The sequence below is a fragment of the Malaclemys terrapin genome, chromosome 5 (assembly GCF_027887155.1).
Source record: "Malaclemys terrapin pileata isolate rMalTer1 chromosome 5, rMalTer1.hap1, whole genome shotgun sequence".
Classification (NCBI taxonomy): domain Eukaryota; kingdom Metazoa; phylum Chordata; order Testudines; family Emydidae; genus Malaclemys; species Malaclemys terrapin.
In genome coordinates this window covers 136602434-136622178 of record NC_071509.1, presented here as the reverse complement: position 1 = coordinate 136622178, position 19745 = coordinate 136602434, and the positions used below count along the sequence as shown (strand labels likewise).

Below are 19745 nucleotides of genomic sequence, written 5' to 3'. Positions count from 1 at the left end.
GTAATCATAGCACTGGCTATGATTTACTGGCTTATTATACATTTGCATGTTATAATCAGCTAGAATAGGCAGCGCACGCCCTACAATTCATAACAACACTTAAAATTATACATCTTGCAATGAGCTTTGACAGCTGGCCCACCATAAACAGCTTGGAGGTTTGAAACCTGAAAAAATCTGAATTGTGCATCGTTTCAGCTCCTCGAGAAAATAAAGCTAATGAAATAAAACCGAACAACAGTGTGTAGATTGAACAAAACATCCAGGACTGAACTTTTGCTGTGATTAAGTGAGGACTAATAATCCCATACGGGAGCAAACAGACCAAGTGCTGTGTCTGCTAGCCCTCTGGCAAGGTAGCAAGTTACTAAACTGATGGCCCCGCTTCCGGAATGATCTTGAGATGTTCACATGTCAGGCTAGTAGAAGCCAGGAGACTCCCGGATGTAACAGAGTCAGGGCACATCTCCACTGGAGCTGGAAATATAATTTTGAGTTTGAGAAGACATACCCGGGCTAGCTCTGATTGAGAAAGCAGGGCAAAAATAGCAGGTTGCAAACCCCAAGCACGTACCTCTGGTCTCACAACGCAGTGGCTAGTCTGCTATTTTTACCATGCTAGCTTGATCAGAGCTCTTGCAGGTATGTCTCCTCGAGCGGGAAATTATACCTACAGCAGCAGTGTAGACATGTTAGTGTCATGTAATTAGCACCTCAAACTGCTGTCTGCAGGCACACGCCACAAGGGGCCTCAGAAACGGAGCGAGAACCTGGCCCATCATGGGAGGAAGTTGCCATCACAGAATGCAGCGTTCGCTGACAGCCTGAGGAGGAGACACAGACTAAACAAAGAAACTCAGTTCCATCTGCAGGAGAACAAAAGATCCAGACCCCTCTCTCACCCCACTTGTCAGTCAGTCAACAGGGGTAAGGCTTAGGGATTTCACTCTCTTTATGGCCCGATCCTGCAGACGCACACACAGGTAACTGTATCCAGGTGATCAGTCCCTTTGAGTTCATTTGGGCTACGCACCTGAGTAATGCTACCGACATGCTCAAGCATTTAAAGGATTGGCCCCTTAAAGAGTGAGACATTCTATTATGGCAAGTCAGGTGACATGATGGTATTTCCCCCCCACTCCCACCTTCTGGGCTACCGTTCTACCTCACTTTTAGGGCTTGATCGAAAGGCCGAGGCAGAACGGCCGTTCATTCCTGCAATGAGAGTGGGCTTGAGCCCTTAGGTAGCAGGTGCCCTCTCTGGATGGCAGGAGTGGCTGCCACAAGTATACTAATTAATGTATCAATACAGACCAGCAAGCCACCTATGACAAATCGTACCAACAGAGATCCTGTCCTGTGCAATGGGCATCCCTCATCGTCCCCAACTCTTGCCAGACACCACCTGGGTATCCCACATGGCAATGCATTGAGGGGCTCACCCGGGGCCCACTAATGGCGACAGAAGACAGACCACCAGTACTGATGGGCTTCGGATCGGGACCTCTGTTACAAGCCAATGGCTCAACCCTGTTCTCATTCAAGGCAAATGGGAGTCTTGCCCTTTATCCCAGACTCTTACACAAGCCTTTAAAAAAAGAATACAATAAACATGTCCCAAAGTATTTCTGTTGTTAAGCCTCATCTTTGAGACTCCAGGAACGCAGTTATTTAGAGTAAGCACATGTCTGAAAGCGGTACCTACACGGGTTTGCCTGGCACAGAAAGACACAAAGGGCACACAGCTTGCTTACTCCATTTTTCCAATACCTGCCAATACATGTACCCACAAAATTCAGCATCCTCCTACTGCAAAATTTACCCCAGTTACGGAGGAGATATGGGAACACTGGCAAAAAAAAGGCAGCTATGAACTTCACCCAGATTGAAAAAAGAACGTTCTCTCATCTCTCTAGCTCTCATTCCCTTCTGACTCTAACCTTGAGCTCAGCCACGTTCACTTAAATGTATTTGTATTTTAAATAAAAATAGAAGAGTAATTTCAAGCTTAATTATACGTAGGAAAGTCTGTAGTTTCTCTTCCAACAAATGCTAATAACTCTTCCAGGTCTGCAGCAGTAGTTTTTGTTTTTTTTAAAGCACACTGTTACCTGACAGGGCAAAGAAGGCTGTAGCAGCAACCCCAAGGTGCTCTTTAATTCTTTTATACTCCCCATACAGCCCATGGGAGGCTTACAATCAATCACAGGGGCATCTCAGCATGTGATGTCACAGCAGTACAAGCAGAGACGATTGACAGCAGTGGTGTCACTCATGTAGCTACAGCGATACCTCTCTATGTAAATTTGGATCCATTTATATACTAGTCAGTAATCCTAACAATTTTCCTTGTGGCATTGGAAGTGATGGAAGCCTATAGCCCTGGTGGGTGCTTTGAAATAAACGAACACATAGGACCCCCAAAAATGGATATTTGTTATCCCTTGTGTTACTTGTACTTAATGTCAGACTGTTTCTATACCTTGAATGGTAATAAGCAACAATAACGTTGTACCATTATAACTTTTTGTTGCAGTAGAAGATGGAGACCATACTCTAGATAATAGAGCTGGGACATCATTTTTTTCCAATCAAAAATGAGGTTTTGTTGCAAAAAAAAAATTTGGAGGGAAAAAAGTGTTTTCAACTAAGCTATTTGAGTTTTCATTGAAAGAAACCCCCAAACCAACAGATTTTTGGATTTCAGCATTTGAAACAAAAACCTTCAGTTTTCTGGGGGGAAAAGCCCACCCATTTTTCCACAGGGGGAGTAGGGGTTTCCGGGCTAGTCAGGGTGAGTAAGAAAAAAGTATTTGCGGGGGATAAAAAATATTTTTTTTTATTTGAATTGGAGTTGTTTTGATTTCATTATTTGAATTTATAATAAGTTTTTCTTTTTAAAAATAAACCTGTTTAAAATGAAATCTGAATTTATTACAAAATATGGCAAGGCCTAAACTTATTATAATTTAGTTGTAAATGTGAAATAAGTTTTGATAAGAGAAGTTTATGCATCCAAAACGTTTATGGTTGTTTTAATTAAATTCCAGTTATCATCCAATGCATCTTGATGCAAATGAGCAAAAAGTTATCTAGTAAATATTTTGACTACTTTCTAACATAATAAAATGTACAATCAATAAGAAAATGAAACTTAAGCTACATAATTGCTTAAATAAATGTATATAGTTTATAGTATACACTCCTAGGTAGCAGAAATAGGTACCAAATTGAGTCTAAAGGTTCTATTTAGTTGCAAATCAACATGTTTTAATGGTTACATCAACCAATGAGAATCCATCTTTCTTTAGGAAATAACTGAAGTACACATAGAAAAGTTGATAGAAATAAATGATTTAAATCAAGGCTTTCCACTTGGTGATTAAAATCATTACTTAAATCGCTGATTTAAATCAATCCGCCCTGTGACCAGTTCTGCAATATGAAGCCGAAGCAGAAAGTTTATTAGAGGCACTTAATGACAGGGATATCCCCCGCTTGATCAGTCACATCGCTGGAGTTTGCAGTTATTCAAAGACAGTCAACTGAAAACATCTCTCTCCCCAAGGGCTCACTCCTCTTACATGTGGGGGGAGGAGTTCAGAAACACTAAGCATTGAGCTAACTCCGCTCCCACTGACTGGAAGGGGAGCAGGGTTAGGCTAATGATCAGAGCTCCAGAAAATCCCACTTCTCACGGTTTCTATCCTCGCACCTTTTTTCAAAAGTTTATAATATTCCAGAACTTTCACCTTCCAGACTGAACTTTACAGGTTTGTCCCTGTCTGCAGTTGTCAGGGTTTTAAATCTGAGCAAAAAAAATAGTCCAGTTGTTTTTTGGTCATGATTCAAAGCTTGGTGAAGTCAGTGGAAGGACTCTGATGGACTTCAGTGGGCTTTGCATCAGAGCTTTTCAGAGCTAGTCAGCAAAAAAAAAAAAAAAAAAATCCACCAATTGCCTCCATTATAAAAAACGAAAAGTTACTGCAATCTTGAATTAGTTGTTAGCCACCATGCAGGTATCCAGAGTAAAAACACATACAAGCTAATGGAACAAGACCAGGACTATGTGTTTCTTAGCCATATAAATGGCTTATGTGGTTAAGTGATATACATGTTAGGTGGAATGACTGGTATGTGAAGAGATGGGTACATGCTTTAAATGGGCAACACAAACTATAAACTCTAATTCAGGTTTTAGAGACCTGCATTTTCTCATGTGAGTGCTGTAACTGTGGTGTTTAATCCAGCAAGATTTAATATTATTCAGGATCGCACAAACTATATTTATTTTTAGAATGTCATTACTAAAAAACGTTAGATTCAAAAATGCCTGAAGTTGTGCATGAGACAAAGAGAACACAACTCTCTTCAAAGATAAAGTCATTCGAAGCTCTTTGATTCCTGAATTTTAATTCCTGGATGCTGGAGAAAAACGAATGTGTTTCAGCATGATATGAAATTGTTTATTCAATGTGCCCGTACAGAGGAACCTAATTCTGACAACTAAACTTACTGAGATGCATCAAGTTCTTCTAGGATATCGGCTCAAGAAATGAATATATAGGGCTAGTAAAGAAAAAGATTTGTTTTCACATTACTATTAATAGTAATTTATTTTATAGCACCTCAGAGTATGCTCAGCACTTCACACACAGTTAACAAGTTACGATCCTTTCCCCAAGCTGCCAACAGACTAAGGCCTAAATCTACCAGGACTCACACATCTGCTTAACTTTACACACTGTGAACAGTCCCACTGAACTCAGCTATTCACAGACGTGATCCAATGTCCACTGAAAACACGGAAACCTTTACAGTTACTTCAACGAGCGTTGGCTCAGGCCCATAGTGCACGTCCATAAGTCTGGGCAAGATCAAGGCCTAAGGCACTACCCTACAAGCTGTTCTGCTTGGGTGACAGCCCATTGATTTCAATGAGGCCGCACAGCTTCAGAGGTCCACAAGCATGGGGAAGGATCGGGGCCTAATTTCAGGCCGCATGCAATTAGCTGCGATAACCAGATGGAAAGAAGGGGTTAGAGAGGAAGGTCATCAATAACATTATAAGGCTACATAGTGAGGAGTGCTCTGTAGCATGATATAGACACGATTATTTTTAAATAATGGCAAATAGACATTTATTGAATTTCTAAGGTAGCTAATTTCTTGTAGGCATCACAGAAGAAATGGGTCTTGAGGAGGGATTTTTAATGAGGAGAAAGTGGCTTTTTGAAAATCTCAGAATGAATAAGCTTGGCAGGGGGGCATCTCACACAAGGCAGGTGTATTTAGGTGGGGCAAAGATTCAGCCTGGGGGTATAACCACACACTGATTCTGATCTCAGGTACACCTCTGCAGCTGTAGACTTCGCACAGTTACTCTGACACGCACTGGTATATCATAGAATCGTAGGACTGGAAGGGACGTCGAGAGGTCATCTAGTCCAGTCCCCTGCACTCATGGCAGGACTAAGTAGTATCTAGAACATCCCAGACAGGTGTTTGTCTAACCTGCTCTTAAAAATCTCCAATGATGGAGATTCCACCAGCTCCCTAGCCAATTTAGTCCAGTGCTTAACTATCCTGACAGTTAGGAAGTTTTTCCTAATGTCCAACTTCAACCGCCCTTGCTGCAATTTAAGCCCATTGCTTCTTCTATCCTTGGAGGTTAAAGGGAACAATTTTTCTCCCTCCTCCTTGTAACAACCTTTGATGTACACCTCTACCTCGATACATGACCCGATAAAACACACATTCGGATATAAAGCAATAAAGCAGCGCCCTGGGGGGCGGGGCTCCGTGCTCCGGCGGATCAGCGCGTCAGCGTGTCTGGCTCCAACACGCTGCTCTGAGTGGCGTGTTAAGGGTGGGAGGCAGGCAGGAGGGCCAGCAGGGTGAGGAGGCGAATGGGGAGGTGAGCGGCAGGCAGGAGTGGGGTGAGGAGGCAGGCAGGCGGAAAGATGGCAAGCGGGAGAGCGGTGGTTGGGCGGACGTGGAGAGGCATGCCGGACAGACGGTGAGGAGACTAGCGGGGTGGCGGGCAGGCAGGCGGGTAGGAGGGTGAGGAGGTGAGCGGCGGCCAGGCAGGCGGGAGCGCTGGGCGGACAGTGAGGAGACTAGCGGGGAGGCGGGCGGCCGGCAGGTGGGTGGGTAGGTGGGGTGAGGAGGTGAGCGGTGGCCGGGCAGGCAGCAGAGCTGAGCAGACGGTGAGGAGTCTAGCGGGGAGGCAGGTGGCGGGCAAGCGGGCGGATAGGTGGGGTGAGGAGACGAGCGGCGGGTGGGAGCACTGGGCAGACGGTGAGGAGACTAGCTGGGAGGCTGATTTGTCCTGGGCCCCGCACCCCTCTAGGGATGGCTCTGACATGCTGCTCTGGGGGGGAGGGGGGGGGGGAGTTGGGGTGGTGGTCAGGGGCCCAGGAGCCTTCCCTACCCGATATAACGTGGTTTCATCTATAACGCGGTAAGAGTTTTTGGTTCCCAAGGACCGTGTTATATCGGGGTAGAAGTGTATTTGAATAAATGCCCCCTCTCAGTCTTCTCTTCTCCAGACTGAACAAATTTTTTCCATCTTCCCTCACAGGTCATGTTTTCTAGACCTTTAATCATATTTGTTGCTCTTCTCTGGACTTTCTCCAGTTTGTTCACATCTTTCCTGAAAAGTGGTGGCCAGAACTGGACGCAATACTCCAGCTAAGGCTGTCTCAATGCAGAGTAGAACAGAAGAATTACTTCTCGTGTCTTGCTTACAAACACTCCTAATACATCCGAGAATGATATTTGCTTTTTTGCAACCGTGTTACAAGATCCCTTTCCACAGTACTCCTTTCTAGGCAGCCATTTCTCATTTTGTATGTGTGCAACTACACCTCTACCTCGATATAACGCTGTCCTTGGGAGCCAAAAAATCTTATCGCGTTATGGGTGAAACCGCGTTATACTGAACTTGCTTTGATCCACTGGAGTGCACAGCCCCGCCCCCACAGAGCACTGCTTTACCGCATTATATCCGAATTCATGTTATATCGGGTCGCGTTATATCGAGGTAGCGGTGTTGTTGTTCCTTCCTAAGTGCACTACTTGCATTTGTCCTTACTAAATTCCATCCTATTTACTTCAGACCATTTCTCCAGTTTGTCCAGTTCATTTTGAATTTTAATCCTATTCTCCAAAGCACTTGCAATCCTTCTCTGCTCGGTATCATCAGCAAACTTTATAAGTGTACTCTCTATGCCATTATCTAAATCATTGATGCAGATATTGAACAGAACCAGACTCAGGACTGATCCCTGCAGGACCCCAATCAATATGCCCTTCCAGCTTGACTGCAAACCACTGATAACTACTCTTTGGGAACAGGTTTCCAGCCAATTGTGCACCCATCTTATAGTAGCTCCATCTAGGTTGTATTTCCCTAATTTGTTTATGAGATGGTCACGTGAGACAGTATCAAAAGTCTTACTAAACATTAATAAGTTTACTAATGGTCAACATGCTCAAGATATACCACATCTACCACTTCCCCCCATCCCCAAGGCTTGTTACCTTGCCAAAGAACGCTATCAGGTTGATTTTACAGGAAGGCCTGTGAGACAAACGCAGGCATATAAGCTGAAGCAACGTCATTGACTTCAATAGAGTTGTGCCCACTTACGTTAGGGCTGAATTTTAACAAACGGGAAATGATGGTTTATTTATGTATATAATTTATTATTTGTCCAAATTCAGTCCTCGTGTAAGGGGGCACAACTCTGTTAAAGTCAATGACGTTGCTTCAGCTTAGACACCAGTGGCTACATGTGACCCTCAGGTATATCACTGCATGTCAGAGTAACTCCACTCAAGTTTACAATTAGAGAGATGTAAGTGAGATCAGAATCAGTGTGTAAGGTAGTACACATAGTATATAAAGCTACTATCATTTGTTTATATCACACACACACACACACAATGGGCCCAGCAGTTTATTTAAATGATCACAATGGTGTCGCATAACAAACATGTGATTGTTTGTCATCATTACCATGCAATACAAGATTGCAAACTTTGTTGCAAAAAGATAGCTCTGGACCTATGTAGACCAAGCACATTGGTCCCTTAAAAAAGGTGATGCCAAAAAGAAAATGATGCTACCATGGGACCATGGCCATTAGGCAAGAGAATGGGGTGACAGAAGTTGGCTATATGATCTCTTCCATCTCTAAGTAAGGCACCAGGACCCAGTGCTGGAAACACTTATATACAAGTCTAACTTACCTCATATGTGTAGCCCATCAATGGAACCAATCATGTGTGTAAAGTTAAGCGAGTAAGTATGTAAAAGATCAGGGCTATAGTTCCCAAAGGATACAACATGTAATCTTGTGAAAATGGTAGGTCATATTTTGTCCCTATTAAACTTGACATCATCCCTTAAAATATTCCTTTTAAATTATTAAAATGTTGCTTCAGATTGCCTCAATTTTCCTCCAAAGATGTGTGCAACTTATCATATTTGTTCCCCTGGTAGCATAATTCTTTTTGCATTCCTAGCCAAATTAAGGGCGGCGAAGTGCTAATGTATATTTTTAACCTACTTCAGTATTATTTTCATCTCTATTAGACTCCCCACTGCTAGTATGAATTCTAGCCTCGTCCTTTTAGTGTCTCTCTCTCTTCTGCCTTCACCATTGTTCACAACTTAACAGCCGCATTCACTGGAAACAAACACAGGTTTCCAACTGTGGTGCCCTAAATATGCCAGTTACAATCAAAGCTACATGACATGGCTCAATGGTGCCCAAATCCTCCTTGTTCTGCCATCCCTCTTTTTTTTAAAAATTATTATTATTTCTACCCCAAAATCAGTCAACAGTGCAGAGATTTCAATGCAAAATCTCAGGCTAAGTCAGAACGAGAGAGAGCAACTCTAATATATTCATGAACCATGCTGACTAATCTAACCCTTAGTTATTTTTAACTTCAAAAGACACACACATAAGGGAAGCTCTCTCAGAAGAACGAACCAGAAACACTGCTCAACAAAAACCAAGCACTCCCCCCCACACACCCAAACAACAGACATCTGTAAGGTCAGCTCTGCTGAATTTCCCCACTGACATATGCTTTTTGCCCTTGTTTGCTTTCATCGGCGGGGCAACTGTTTTCTCCCTTTCAGAACAAATGTAATTAATTAGTCAACTCTCTAGTATCTGCTGCAATGAATAAACAATTATGAGCAAACCCAGTATCCTCAACATCTCCACAAGACAAGGTTCCTTAGTGCATGTTTGTTTTCCTCTCTCAGCTTAAAAAAAACCCAGAACATGTAGCGGTGCAGTGAGCCCCAGCAAACAGCCAAGTCTCGAAGGACCACCGAGGGTTTCCTGCTGCATGTTGCAGGAAGTTCAGAGAAATCAACAGGGAACAAAAAAGACTGGTTATACAAAAGTACAGCAGGTGTGTCATGCTCTAATTTGGAAAAAAATAAAAATAAAGGTCCTAAGAGGTGTTTGCAAGGAAGTTTAAAAAAAAACCCACAAGAGGGAAAGTTCTAAAAACACTAACCCAACTGATTGTAACTACCGAAACAAAAATATCACACGTAATTGCTGAACAAACAGAGCCGACTAAACCCGAGTGTTTACTTTAAAAGGCAATTGTTGCAATTAGCCGGATGTAATTACAAGCACATGCATTTCTGTACGGCCAAATCAAACAAGATGTAAAGTATGTGTCTGCAGGGAGTTCTGGGTGGGATGTACCCAGACCTAAGAGCCTTGCAGGGTGTCCTACCCAGATTCTGCCCTTCTCTAGGAAATAAAAAGAAAAGCAGAAATAAGGCTGCTTAGTATAGAAATCCTGTCTGGATCTGGTATAAATATTTCTCTTACACCATTTCCCATTGTTTCGATGTCTGTGACTTTGATATGTGATAAAAGGGGATGTTTAGTAAAAGCAAGTGCAGTTGCTGCATGTCAGGCTTAATCACTGTCACAGCCACATCTACATAAATTCCTAATGTGGCCCGCTTTATTGAAATCTACGAAGTACTCTAGGAAATGCACCAGGAGGGGTATAAAGTGCAAGCATGCTAGACGTGCCCCATTTTTAATAAAGAAAGCCCAGCCACGTATGTTGGGGTTTTTTTGTTTATCTGGACATCTTTTAGTTCGTGATCACAACTATGTGCATAAATTCTGCTCTGAGGTGAATCTAGGGTAATTCAGTGAAGTGAAACCAGATTTACAGCAACTGAGAGCTGAAGGCACAATTCTCCCCTCTGCCAGTAGTGACAACAGGATCAAAACCTTGCCCAGGTGCTGCATAAAGGGGCACCTCAGGCATCATCAACCCTTTAAGACCACTTAGGACAGAAGAATCCCAGTCACTGTTACAGACTAGGGACCGAATGGCTAGGCAGCCATGCTGCAGAAAAGGACCTAGGGGTTACAGTGGACGAGAAGCTGGATATGAGTCGACAGTGTGCCCTTGTTGCCAAGAAGGCTAACGGCATTCTGGGCTGTATAAGTAGGAGCATTGCCAGCAGATTGAGGGACATCATCATTCCCCTCTATTCAACATTGGTGAGGCCTCTTCTGGAGTACTGTGTCCAGTTTTGGGCCCCACACTACAAGAGGGATGTGGAAAAATTGGAAAGAGTCCAGCAGAGGGCAACAAAAATAATTAGGGGGCTGGGGCACATGATTTCTGAGGAGAGGCTGAGGGAACTGGGATTGTTTAGTCTGCAGAAGAGAAGAATGAGGGGGGATTTGATAGCTACTTTCAACTACCTGAAAGGGGGTTCCAAAGAGGATGGATCTAGACTGTTCTCAGTTATTAGCAGATGACAGAACAAGGATTAATGGTCTCAAGTTGCAGTGGGGGAGGTTTAGGTTGGATATTAGGAAAAACTTTTTCAAATAGGAGGATGGTGAAGCACTGGAATGGGTTACCTAGGGAGGTGGTGGACTCTCCTTCCTTAGAGGTTCTTAAGGTCAGGCTTGACAAAGCCCTGGCTGGGATGATTTAGTTGGGAATTGGTCCTGCTTTGAGCAGGGGGTTGGACTAGATGACCTCCTGAGGTCCCTTCCAACCCTGATATTCTATGATTCTTTAACTCATACTCTGCAGATGGCCCCCTGGGATCCTGATCCAGAGTTCAGCAGATGGCAGGTCGTGGATGGGTACTTCCTGTGCTTTACCCCTCCACAACCTTTGGGAGGATTTTAACAGATACAGGCATGGGAAATGCTCTGCACAGGCCCTGTGCTCTGTCAAAGAGGGGGCTCCAGGGATAATGGACAGCGGGAGAGCCATGCTACCAGGAACCAGGAGCAGAGCAGGGAAACCAGGGGGAGAATATATCACCATACATAGCAGGAAGGATAGTCCAGGGGATAGGGCATTGGATTATGAGTCTGGAGACATGGGTCCAATTCCCAGCTCTGCCACAGACTGCCTAAGTAGCCTTGGGTAAGTCGCAATCTACTCTGGGCCTCATTTCCCACCTGTAAAATGGAGATAAAACTTCCTTACCTTCCAGGGTGTTCAGAGAATAAAATCCATCCATGACTGCCAGGTGCCCAGTGATATGACCCAGGTAGGGTTGCTACCCATCCAGATTTTACCAAGACAGTCCAGTTTTTGGCTTCTGTGTCTGGGTACCATAGGTAAGTACCTAAATAGACTGGGCCACTGGACACACAGCTCTAACCTACAGTGCTTTCCCCAAGAACCACAAAGCCAATGGGCCAGAACCTGAGCGGATGTAAATTGGCATAGCTTTAATGAAGTTCCACTGATTGACACCAGCTGTGGGTCTGACCCACTGTAATTAATTAAGAAACGGCAAAAATGGCTTATTTGTAGCTGGAGACATAGCTGTGGGCAGGGCATGCACAGCTCTGAGCCCTGGCTCCAGGTTGGATTGGATTGCCCCTCCACCTTCATAGATTTCATTTCTCAAGCTGCATGCAGGTGGAGTGGTTTTCACCAATGGCGCTACTCTGCAGTTCACTGGTGACAGTTCACTGGTGACAGTGAACTCAGGGGCAGACTGAATTAAGGCCAAGCAGGAATTTTCTTCCTGTATATTTGGAAACAGCTTAGCAAAACTGAGGCTGCTACCACAATAGAAATAATAAGTTATCATCGTTTGCAGTAACAGGATGTAGACAAAATTATTGCCCATACTGGCCACCCCATGGAACCCAATGGATTTCAAAACATGAAAATTACCATGTGTCATTCTCAGGATAACTTAATATTTTGCTAAACCACCCTAAACTTATTCATCTTTGTACTGTAGACAAGTGTGGAGAATTTTAATCTGAGTCTAATTCTGTCCTGAAAATCATAAGTGTTCATAAAAATCATGTGTCCAGTCCAAATATCATGAAATCAACTTAAATATCATGGCGGGGGGAGGGGGTTTAAACTAATAAATTTAGGTCCCATTTTTATTTGCCTTCTGGTATCTGAGCTGGCTTTTAGGGTTAACCATTCACTTAACATTCCCAAGCTTTCCTATGCAACCATGAGGACTAGAAGCTTATTTTTGTAGGAAAGATGAGATTCTCATGCAATCGCTTGATTCTAATAGCTGTAGCTTTAACAAAATACTAAATTTCAAAATCATGAGAACTGGCAAAACTGCCTGAGTTACTGAAAGGAGGAGTTTCAGGAGGATATATTATCATAATAGTAACTGCAGTATCCCTGCAACAGTGATATAATAAATGTAGCCATAAAATTCTTGAAGTGAATAGAAGCTGAAGGGTGGTATTAGATAGGAGGATAAATATGATGCAAAGGGGTTATTCCAGTACATATACTATATCCAGACACAGTTCTCACTGACAGGAAGTGTTGCATGCAGAAAGGTTTCTCCTTTGCTTCCTGCAAAGATGTGTATGTGTCCATACCCTGAACCTTCCCCTCAAAGGATGTCCTGAGAACAACAAATTTGTTTTGAGAAACCTGGCTTCCCAAGGAATAGCCCACCTTCCTCGGATCTTATTTTAAAATGAAAGCTCCCCACTTCCAAATCTGTATGCCAAGCTGAGAGTTATTTTAAATATTTACACCAGACTGATCTTTAAAAGAAATACTACATAAACGAGAAGAGTGGAGCTTTGCTGATTTTAGAGGTGATAAATGGGTTGGGGACGTAGATCAGAAAGATACTTCTCGCCACTTGAAAAATACTGCCAATATATTAGGCCAAACGGACAACTGGGCTAATTGGACCTCATGAATTTTTATGAAGCCCCATGAAAACGAAGGAAATTTAGGGACTTCTGGCAATTCAAAAACCAATTCTGACTGCCTGATTCACTTTTTATTGATTTGGGCAAGCTAATTTAAGAAACAAATCCTTCTCTATTGACTCAATTACAAGTTGATTTGGTATTCATGGGTCTAGCTGATGATTTTAAAGCAAGGGAGGTAGTTGGAGAGTAAATCTGTAAATATATAAAGCTTCTCTGGGTAATGGAAAAAGAAAGCATATGCTTAGAGCAGTTAGCGTCTTCCCTGCTCCGGATTGCACATGCACATACAAATCTATGGGACATTCGGGCTGTTATGATTTCTGCACTCATGTCTGTAATAGTGTTTTAGTATTGCTGAAAATACAATACTGCTTTCTTATGCTGGGGAAAAAAAATACTAGAAAGGCTTGGCACCATAGAAAATAATATTTCATCCAGTACCTAAAAAATCTTCTAGTTAGCAGGACATTCTCCACTCAGATCTTCACAGCTGATCTTAACTCCATATGTTGTTCTGCTGGCATGTGATCATTAAGATGCCCACACATGTAATAATAATACCTAGCTCTTATATAGCACTTTTCATCTGTCTGTCTATCTCCAAGCAATCCACAAAGGAGGTCAGTATCATTATCCCCACGTACGGAGAGCACATTACGACAGTCAAAATCCTCCATGCACATCTCAAAAGGGCAACTCTGCCTTTAGAGTCTGATCCAATTTCCATTAACATCAATGGAAAGAACTGAATCAGGCCCCTAGTGCAATTCAGGAGAAACGCTCCGTTCTCTACAAGCGCTTACATGTCTGAAGTCAAAGACAACTACAGTCAGCTTTTGGTGATCAGTGACTGCTGGCGTACAACCAATCCAAATTAGGCCTCTGTTTCCATATATATATAAAAATTATTGTCATTTGCATGACAATCAGTAGCCAATCAAAATTCAATTCCAAGATGACATTGCAGTCATTTACAGCTGCTGACTGTCTACAACTCCAGGGATGGTATTTCAGAACCCTCTCCTGATTAAAGACTCCTATCAGTCCCACTCAGCAACGCGTGCGGGAGCTGGGGATTCACAGCAACTCACAGGAATGTTCAGCTCCTTGCAGGATTAAGCCCCACATTGTTTCATCAAAATTCTCTGTGCAATCGCAGTATCAACCCCATCCATACAAGGCAAAACCACAACAAAGAACAACCCCTGGGGATGATGGGTCTCTTAGAATCACAAAAAAGCCCTTACTTGCATTCCTCACTCTCATGGGTGAGCCCATTGTTTTCACTATGGCTACTCACAAGATGCAAATAAGGCCAAATATAAATAAAGATATTACAGTGTTGCCAACGCTTGGAATTTTATCACATGACTGTTTGGAGTTTGTTTGTTTTTTGAAGTGCCAGCTCCTGGAATCATGGGAGACCCTCAGCTTTCATTTAAAACAAAGAGTAAATTTCTACCCCACCACAATTGCAGAGAAAAGCATGTAAACATGTCCCAAGTGCATCCCAATGGCTCTACAAAGAGAAGGAAAAAGAGTTTATCACTTTTAAAAAATGTTGTGATTTGGGGCGGGAGGGTCTGACTCATGATGTTTGAACACGTGGGGCTGGCAATGCTGCAGAAATAAATCAATCCCTGACCATGCAGCTCCATTTTTTTCCAGTCACAGCTTGTTGTTTTGTTTTGTTTTTTTTCCCCTCCTACTGCCAACAATTCCCTCAGGGGAATTTTCAACACAGAAATCTACATTCAAAATGGAAACTATTAGTGCTGCTCTTGGCTTGAGAAAGCAAACGTCTGAGACTTACCCCATTTTTCGGGTAGGCTATCCATCCCAGATCCCCCAGGACTGTGCGTGAGTCCAGTAAAGTCACTAAACAGAAACGAGAAGAAGAAAGCCTTAATGAGGCTGCATGGATACAAGCGTCAGTAAACACATGAGACTTGGCTGGCCCTGGTAAGGGCACTTGGCAATTAACAGAAAGGGAATCTGATTGCTGTTAAAATAAGATACAATCAAGACAAGTTATTGCAATGTTTAGAATAGAATCCTGCAGGCATTTAAGCAGATGCCTAACGTTACTCAGGTAAGCAGTTCAATTACTTGTATTACCATAGCACCTGGGAGTGCCAGCTGTGGGCCAAGATCCTGTGGTGCTAGACGCTGTACAAACCCAGACATGTCCGTGTAACTCTTTGCAAGATTGGGGCTTCAGATTAAGTTCTTTGGGGCACGAGTCAGTCTTTTTTATGACATGCGTACAATCCCTAGCATCCCTTGATGCCCAAATGGGATTACGGCAGTATAAAGAATAAACAACCAGTAATTTATAAATGGAACAAAGAGTGCAAAATTATTCTGTTAATATAAAGTTGCAGTTCACTTTAAAAATTAATGAGCGGGCCCCTTTTATTATTTTGTAAAAATGGTGGTGGGCAGGAAGCAGTCCTTACACAACGCTGTCGGAAAAAGTTCCAGCCTGTTTCTTCACTAAAGACTGTACATCTCTGGAGTAAATTGCAGGCTGCTTGACTGTGGCTAAATTCACTGAATTTTGCCCTGGCAAGCCACACAAGCAATTAAAAAAACAATTTACATTAAACAGCAATAAACTATTCCCAAGCTTATAACATTTTTTCATGGATTCCCTAAAATCTGTAGTCCAAATAGGGAGTGTAATTAAAAAATAAATCTACACACACTTAGCCAAGCTAAGAAAAATTGCAGCAGCTCTTGGTGCTGTCTCTGTAGTTAAGAGTCTGTTGTGCTTTGCATTATTAGCTCTGTTTTTAGAGCTGTAAAACTGTCGGATACAAATGGTCTCGGGACTGAAACTTGTCATACAAAGTTGCAGACAAAGAGGAAACTTCTCTTCCATGAACAGATGTCCTTTTCACAATAGATTTTATATTTATGCCACCCAACCTCACTTTCCTCATTCAAATCCCTCCTCAAAGCCACTTCTTTCCATCAGCCTTTCATTTCTGACCACCACACTGATTATAAAAATAAACTCAGACCACAATTTTCAAAACTGGGTACCTAAAATTAGGATCCTAAGTCATTGGTTAGGAATTTAAATAAACAAGGCTGATTTTCAAAAGGTACTAAGCACTCAAATAAACCTCTTGTAGACAATGGGAACAGCTGTGCTCTCAGCACCCTTTGAAAATTACGCAACTCATTTGGAGTCTAAACATTCACTCTGAAGGGGAACTAACACGATGTGTATGTAACATTAAGCATGTCATAATATGCTACATTATCTCCATAGCTCTCCCATCAATCCATTGTGCTTTCTGTCTGCACACAGATAATCAAGTGGACCAATGAAAACTCTTGACATGTGTATAGCCCCCCACATACACACACTCAATTCAGCCAATTGGACTGCAGTATGCAAATTAATGCGAGCGGAATACTGAGGATTGGTTGAATACCTTTGACGTCACAATGCCACTACTTGCAAATGACCTGATCAGCTGTACTTGGCTGGTCAGTAATTACAATTGTTTACATCCTATCATTAATCATTTGTTTTCATTAGAACCTAGTTTTTCAAATATGCCCATTATTCACAGATCAGTCAATGAGATTTACATTTATGGGAAGCTTGAAGGTTTAGTAACAAGCCATTTGTTAACTAGAAGGATGCGAAAAAGATTAGATTAAAATAAAAAGCAATTTTTTTAAAAAAATCTCAGAGGAGACTGTTTTAAATTACTGACATACAGATTTAACTGAAACAAATCCTCAGCAAATTCAGTCTTTGCTCATAGATTATGTGCTGTAAACTGTAAACTGGGGGGGGGGGGGGGGGCGGCTATGGCTTTTTTAAAACAAGGAGCTTAAATTCCCCTACTTGAAGTGAAAAAAATGACCCCAACCTTAACTCTGGAGCCACAGTCAGTACCTATAAACTAGCCACTTAGCTAGAGATTCATACAGTGTTCATCACCATGGTACCTGGGTGCCTTCTCACAAGAGCAGGCACCTAGATTGTGTCTAAGCTAATACATTTCCATGAGAGTGTAGCAAGAATTCTCTAGCCCCTTTCAGCAGCTCAGCTGCTGGGTAGTTGGGTTGCTTCCAGGTTTATTCCTTCCGGTTAAACAAAGGCAAAATTGGGACTTTGCTATGCTGCCAGTCTGGAGCGCCATAAGACCAGGAATGACTTCCTGGAGGATGCTGGGGGTATAGTCAGGATCCAGCCCTCCCTCGGCTGCCTGTTTAACCAACCAAATGATTTAACCAGGGCCGGCTCCAGGCACCAGGCACCCAAGCACATGCTTGGGGCGGCACCTGGTAAGGGATGGCGGGGGGAGCGCGGTGCGGCATTCCGCGGGGCGGGCTCCGGTTGCGCGGGGCTCGGCGAGGGGGCGGCGAGGGTGCGGCGCTGGAAGGGGGTTCCGGTGGAGGCGGGCTCCGGCAGCGCAGCGCGGGGCTCGGCGCTCGGGGGGGTTCCGGCACGGGCACGGCACTGGAGGGGGGGTTCCGGCGGTGCTTGGCAGGGGGCAGGGGCGGGCTCCCGCGGCGTGGCGCTTGGCCGGGGGGGGGGGGCGTCGCGGGGCTCGGCACTCGGGGGGTGGGCTCCGGCGTGCGGCGCGCGGCGGGAGGGCGGCGCTCTGGGGGGGTTCCGGCAGCACTCGGCTGGGGGGAGGGAGGTGCGGCGCTCGGTGGGGGGGCTGGGGGCGGTGCTTTTTTTTGCTGCTTGGGGCAGCAAAAAAGCTAGAGCCGGCCCTGGATTTAACCCAATTATTCTCCACTGCTCTGGATGTTATTGTATAAGAGTCAGATTCTGCTGCCACTGAATTAAATGGGAAAAATCCTCCCGTTGACTTCAGCGGAAGCAGGATATACCTGGAACAGGAAATCCAGTACCCAGGTACTGTTATCCAGTGGTGCAGCTTCTGTGCTCATAATACACAGCAAGCTTACACAAAGAATACACATAAATATGAACATTTTAAGTAACTCTCCCAATTGTATGGTTGCAAATTGTCAACGAGGATTGTTGAAACAAAATGGCAGAGTCACCAATAAATCCCACTACTACAATTGTTGTAATTAAATTGCTCAGAACAGGATATTCTTGTTGTAAAGTGCAATGGGGGCACAATGACTATTAATTTACATTGTACAACTTAATTAAAACTTACTTGTCCTGGAGAAGCCACTAATGAGTGTAATTAGATGGAATGTTTGCTACCACACAGTTGCTTTGTAAGACATGAATTAAATAGCCACAAAAAGGGTACGAAAAGGTGTTTTCAATCCAACATCAGTTTCTAAGAGGAATGTGATACTGCAGTTAGGTGTAATAACTTTCTAGGCAGCTATCAACCGCAATAAAAAAATAAGTTTCCATACAGAATGACAAGAGCTCACCCAACTCCCACTGAAGTCAATGCGAATCTTTCTACTGGAGAGGTAAATGAATGGAACCAAATCTTAAAACCCTACCCAGTCCTTCCACAGATACAACTCCCACTGAAGTAAAAAAATGAGCAAAATCTCCAAAATTTGGCCCATGATTCCACTGAAATTATGGCACAGTGCAAAATGCACAACCAGGGGGTATGGTGGCTTTAAGCTATGTTTTTGTGCCCTCCTGATTCTGGGCTGCTTCAGGGGATGGCTAGGCGCCCGGCCTCATTTAGACAGCTCTGAGGTGCTATCTAAATTATCCCAGACTCTCCAGGCTGTGCTTTCAGGAACTGCCCCAGATCTCTGCAGCTGTGAGCACTGTGGCCTCCAGCACACTATCTACACCAAGGCTTGTGATGGGGTCCTCACAGCTTTATGGCAGTCTTCTGCAGTGCCAGCACTGAGGGGGATCATCCCATGGCCACACCGAGAATTTTAGGGCTCCTTTATGGTGCTATGGATCTTTTACCCAGCATAAAAGGGTCGGCCTGGGGGTAAGGATTTCCGCCCGAGTTTTGTATAAACTAGCAGAAAAAATGTGTGGCAGACAAAACCTGCATGAAGAAGGCTGCTTATCTAATAATGATTCCTACGCTTTCCCTGTATTATCTTCCAAAATGCTGTGATATTCTCTGAAGTAGATCAGTGTATTTTTAATCAATAATCAGTCTACATTGCCTGAAAAGGCAAAAATACTGCAAACAAAATGGCTTCTGTAAGCACTGATTATAACCACTCCACGCAGATGTGAAATAAACACACTTATTTTCGCCTTGTGCCCATTTTCAATTGGTTTTGCTTGTTCCCTTCTACCTGTACAAGCATCAGACCTTCTTACTACCCTGTTTCCTAGTCAGAAGCCAGGATAGAGCGGTCATCCTTTTGCTCCGAAAAACCAGATGCTCCTGCTGCTTTAACTAAAGGCAACTCTGCTTTAGATACAGCAGTCCTTGGGCTTGTCTCATGACACACACCTGAGCAGGTATGACATTCCATCCCACAATCATCAGTGCAACACACCTTTTAACCAACACATTACACACACACACCACTCCAGGC

At 43.5% G+C, this 19745-nt stretch overlaps 1 protein-coding gene across 10 annotated transcripts in view; it reads right to left on the bottom strand.

Moving 5' to 3' along the window:
- The window catches only part of EPHA5 (EPH receptor A5), a 399378-nt gene that overhangs the window by 360366 nt on the left and 19267 nt on the right, over positions 1-19745 (bottom strand). For all 10 annotated transcript variants that reach the window (XR_008445069.1, XM_054029616.1, XM_054029620.1 and 7 more), the window contains exon 2: positions 15067-15131. Coding sequence is in view for 9 of the 10 variants with exons in the window: in XM_054029616.1 (XP_053885591.1) it covers positions 15067-15131 (65 nt within the window). In the remaining variant the exon portion in view is untranslated. The remainder of the gene's footprint in view (positions 1-15066; positions 15132-19745) is intronic.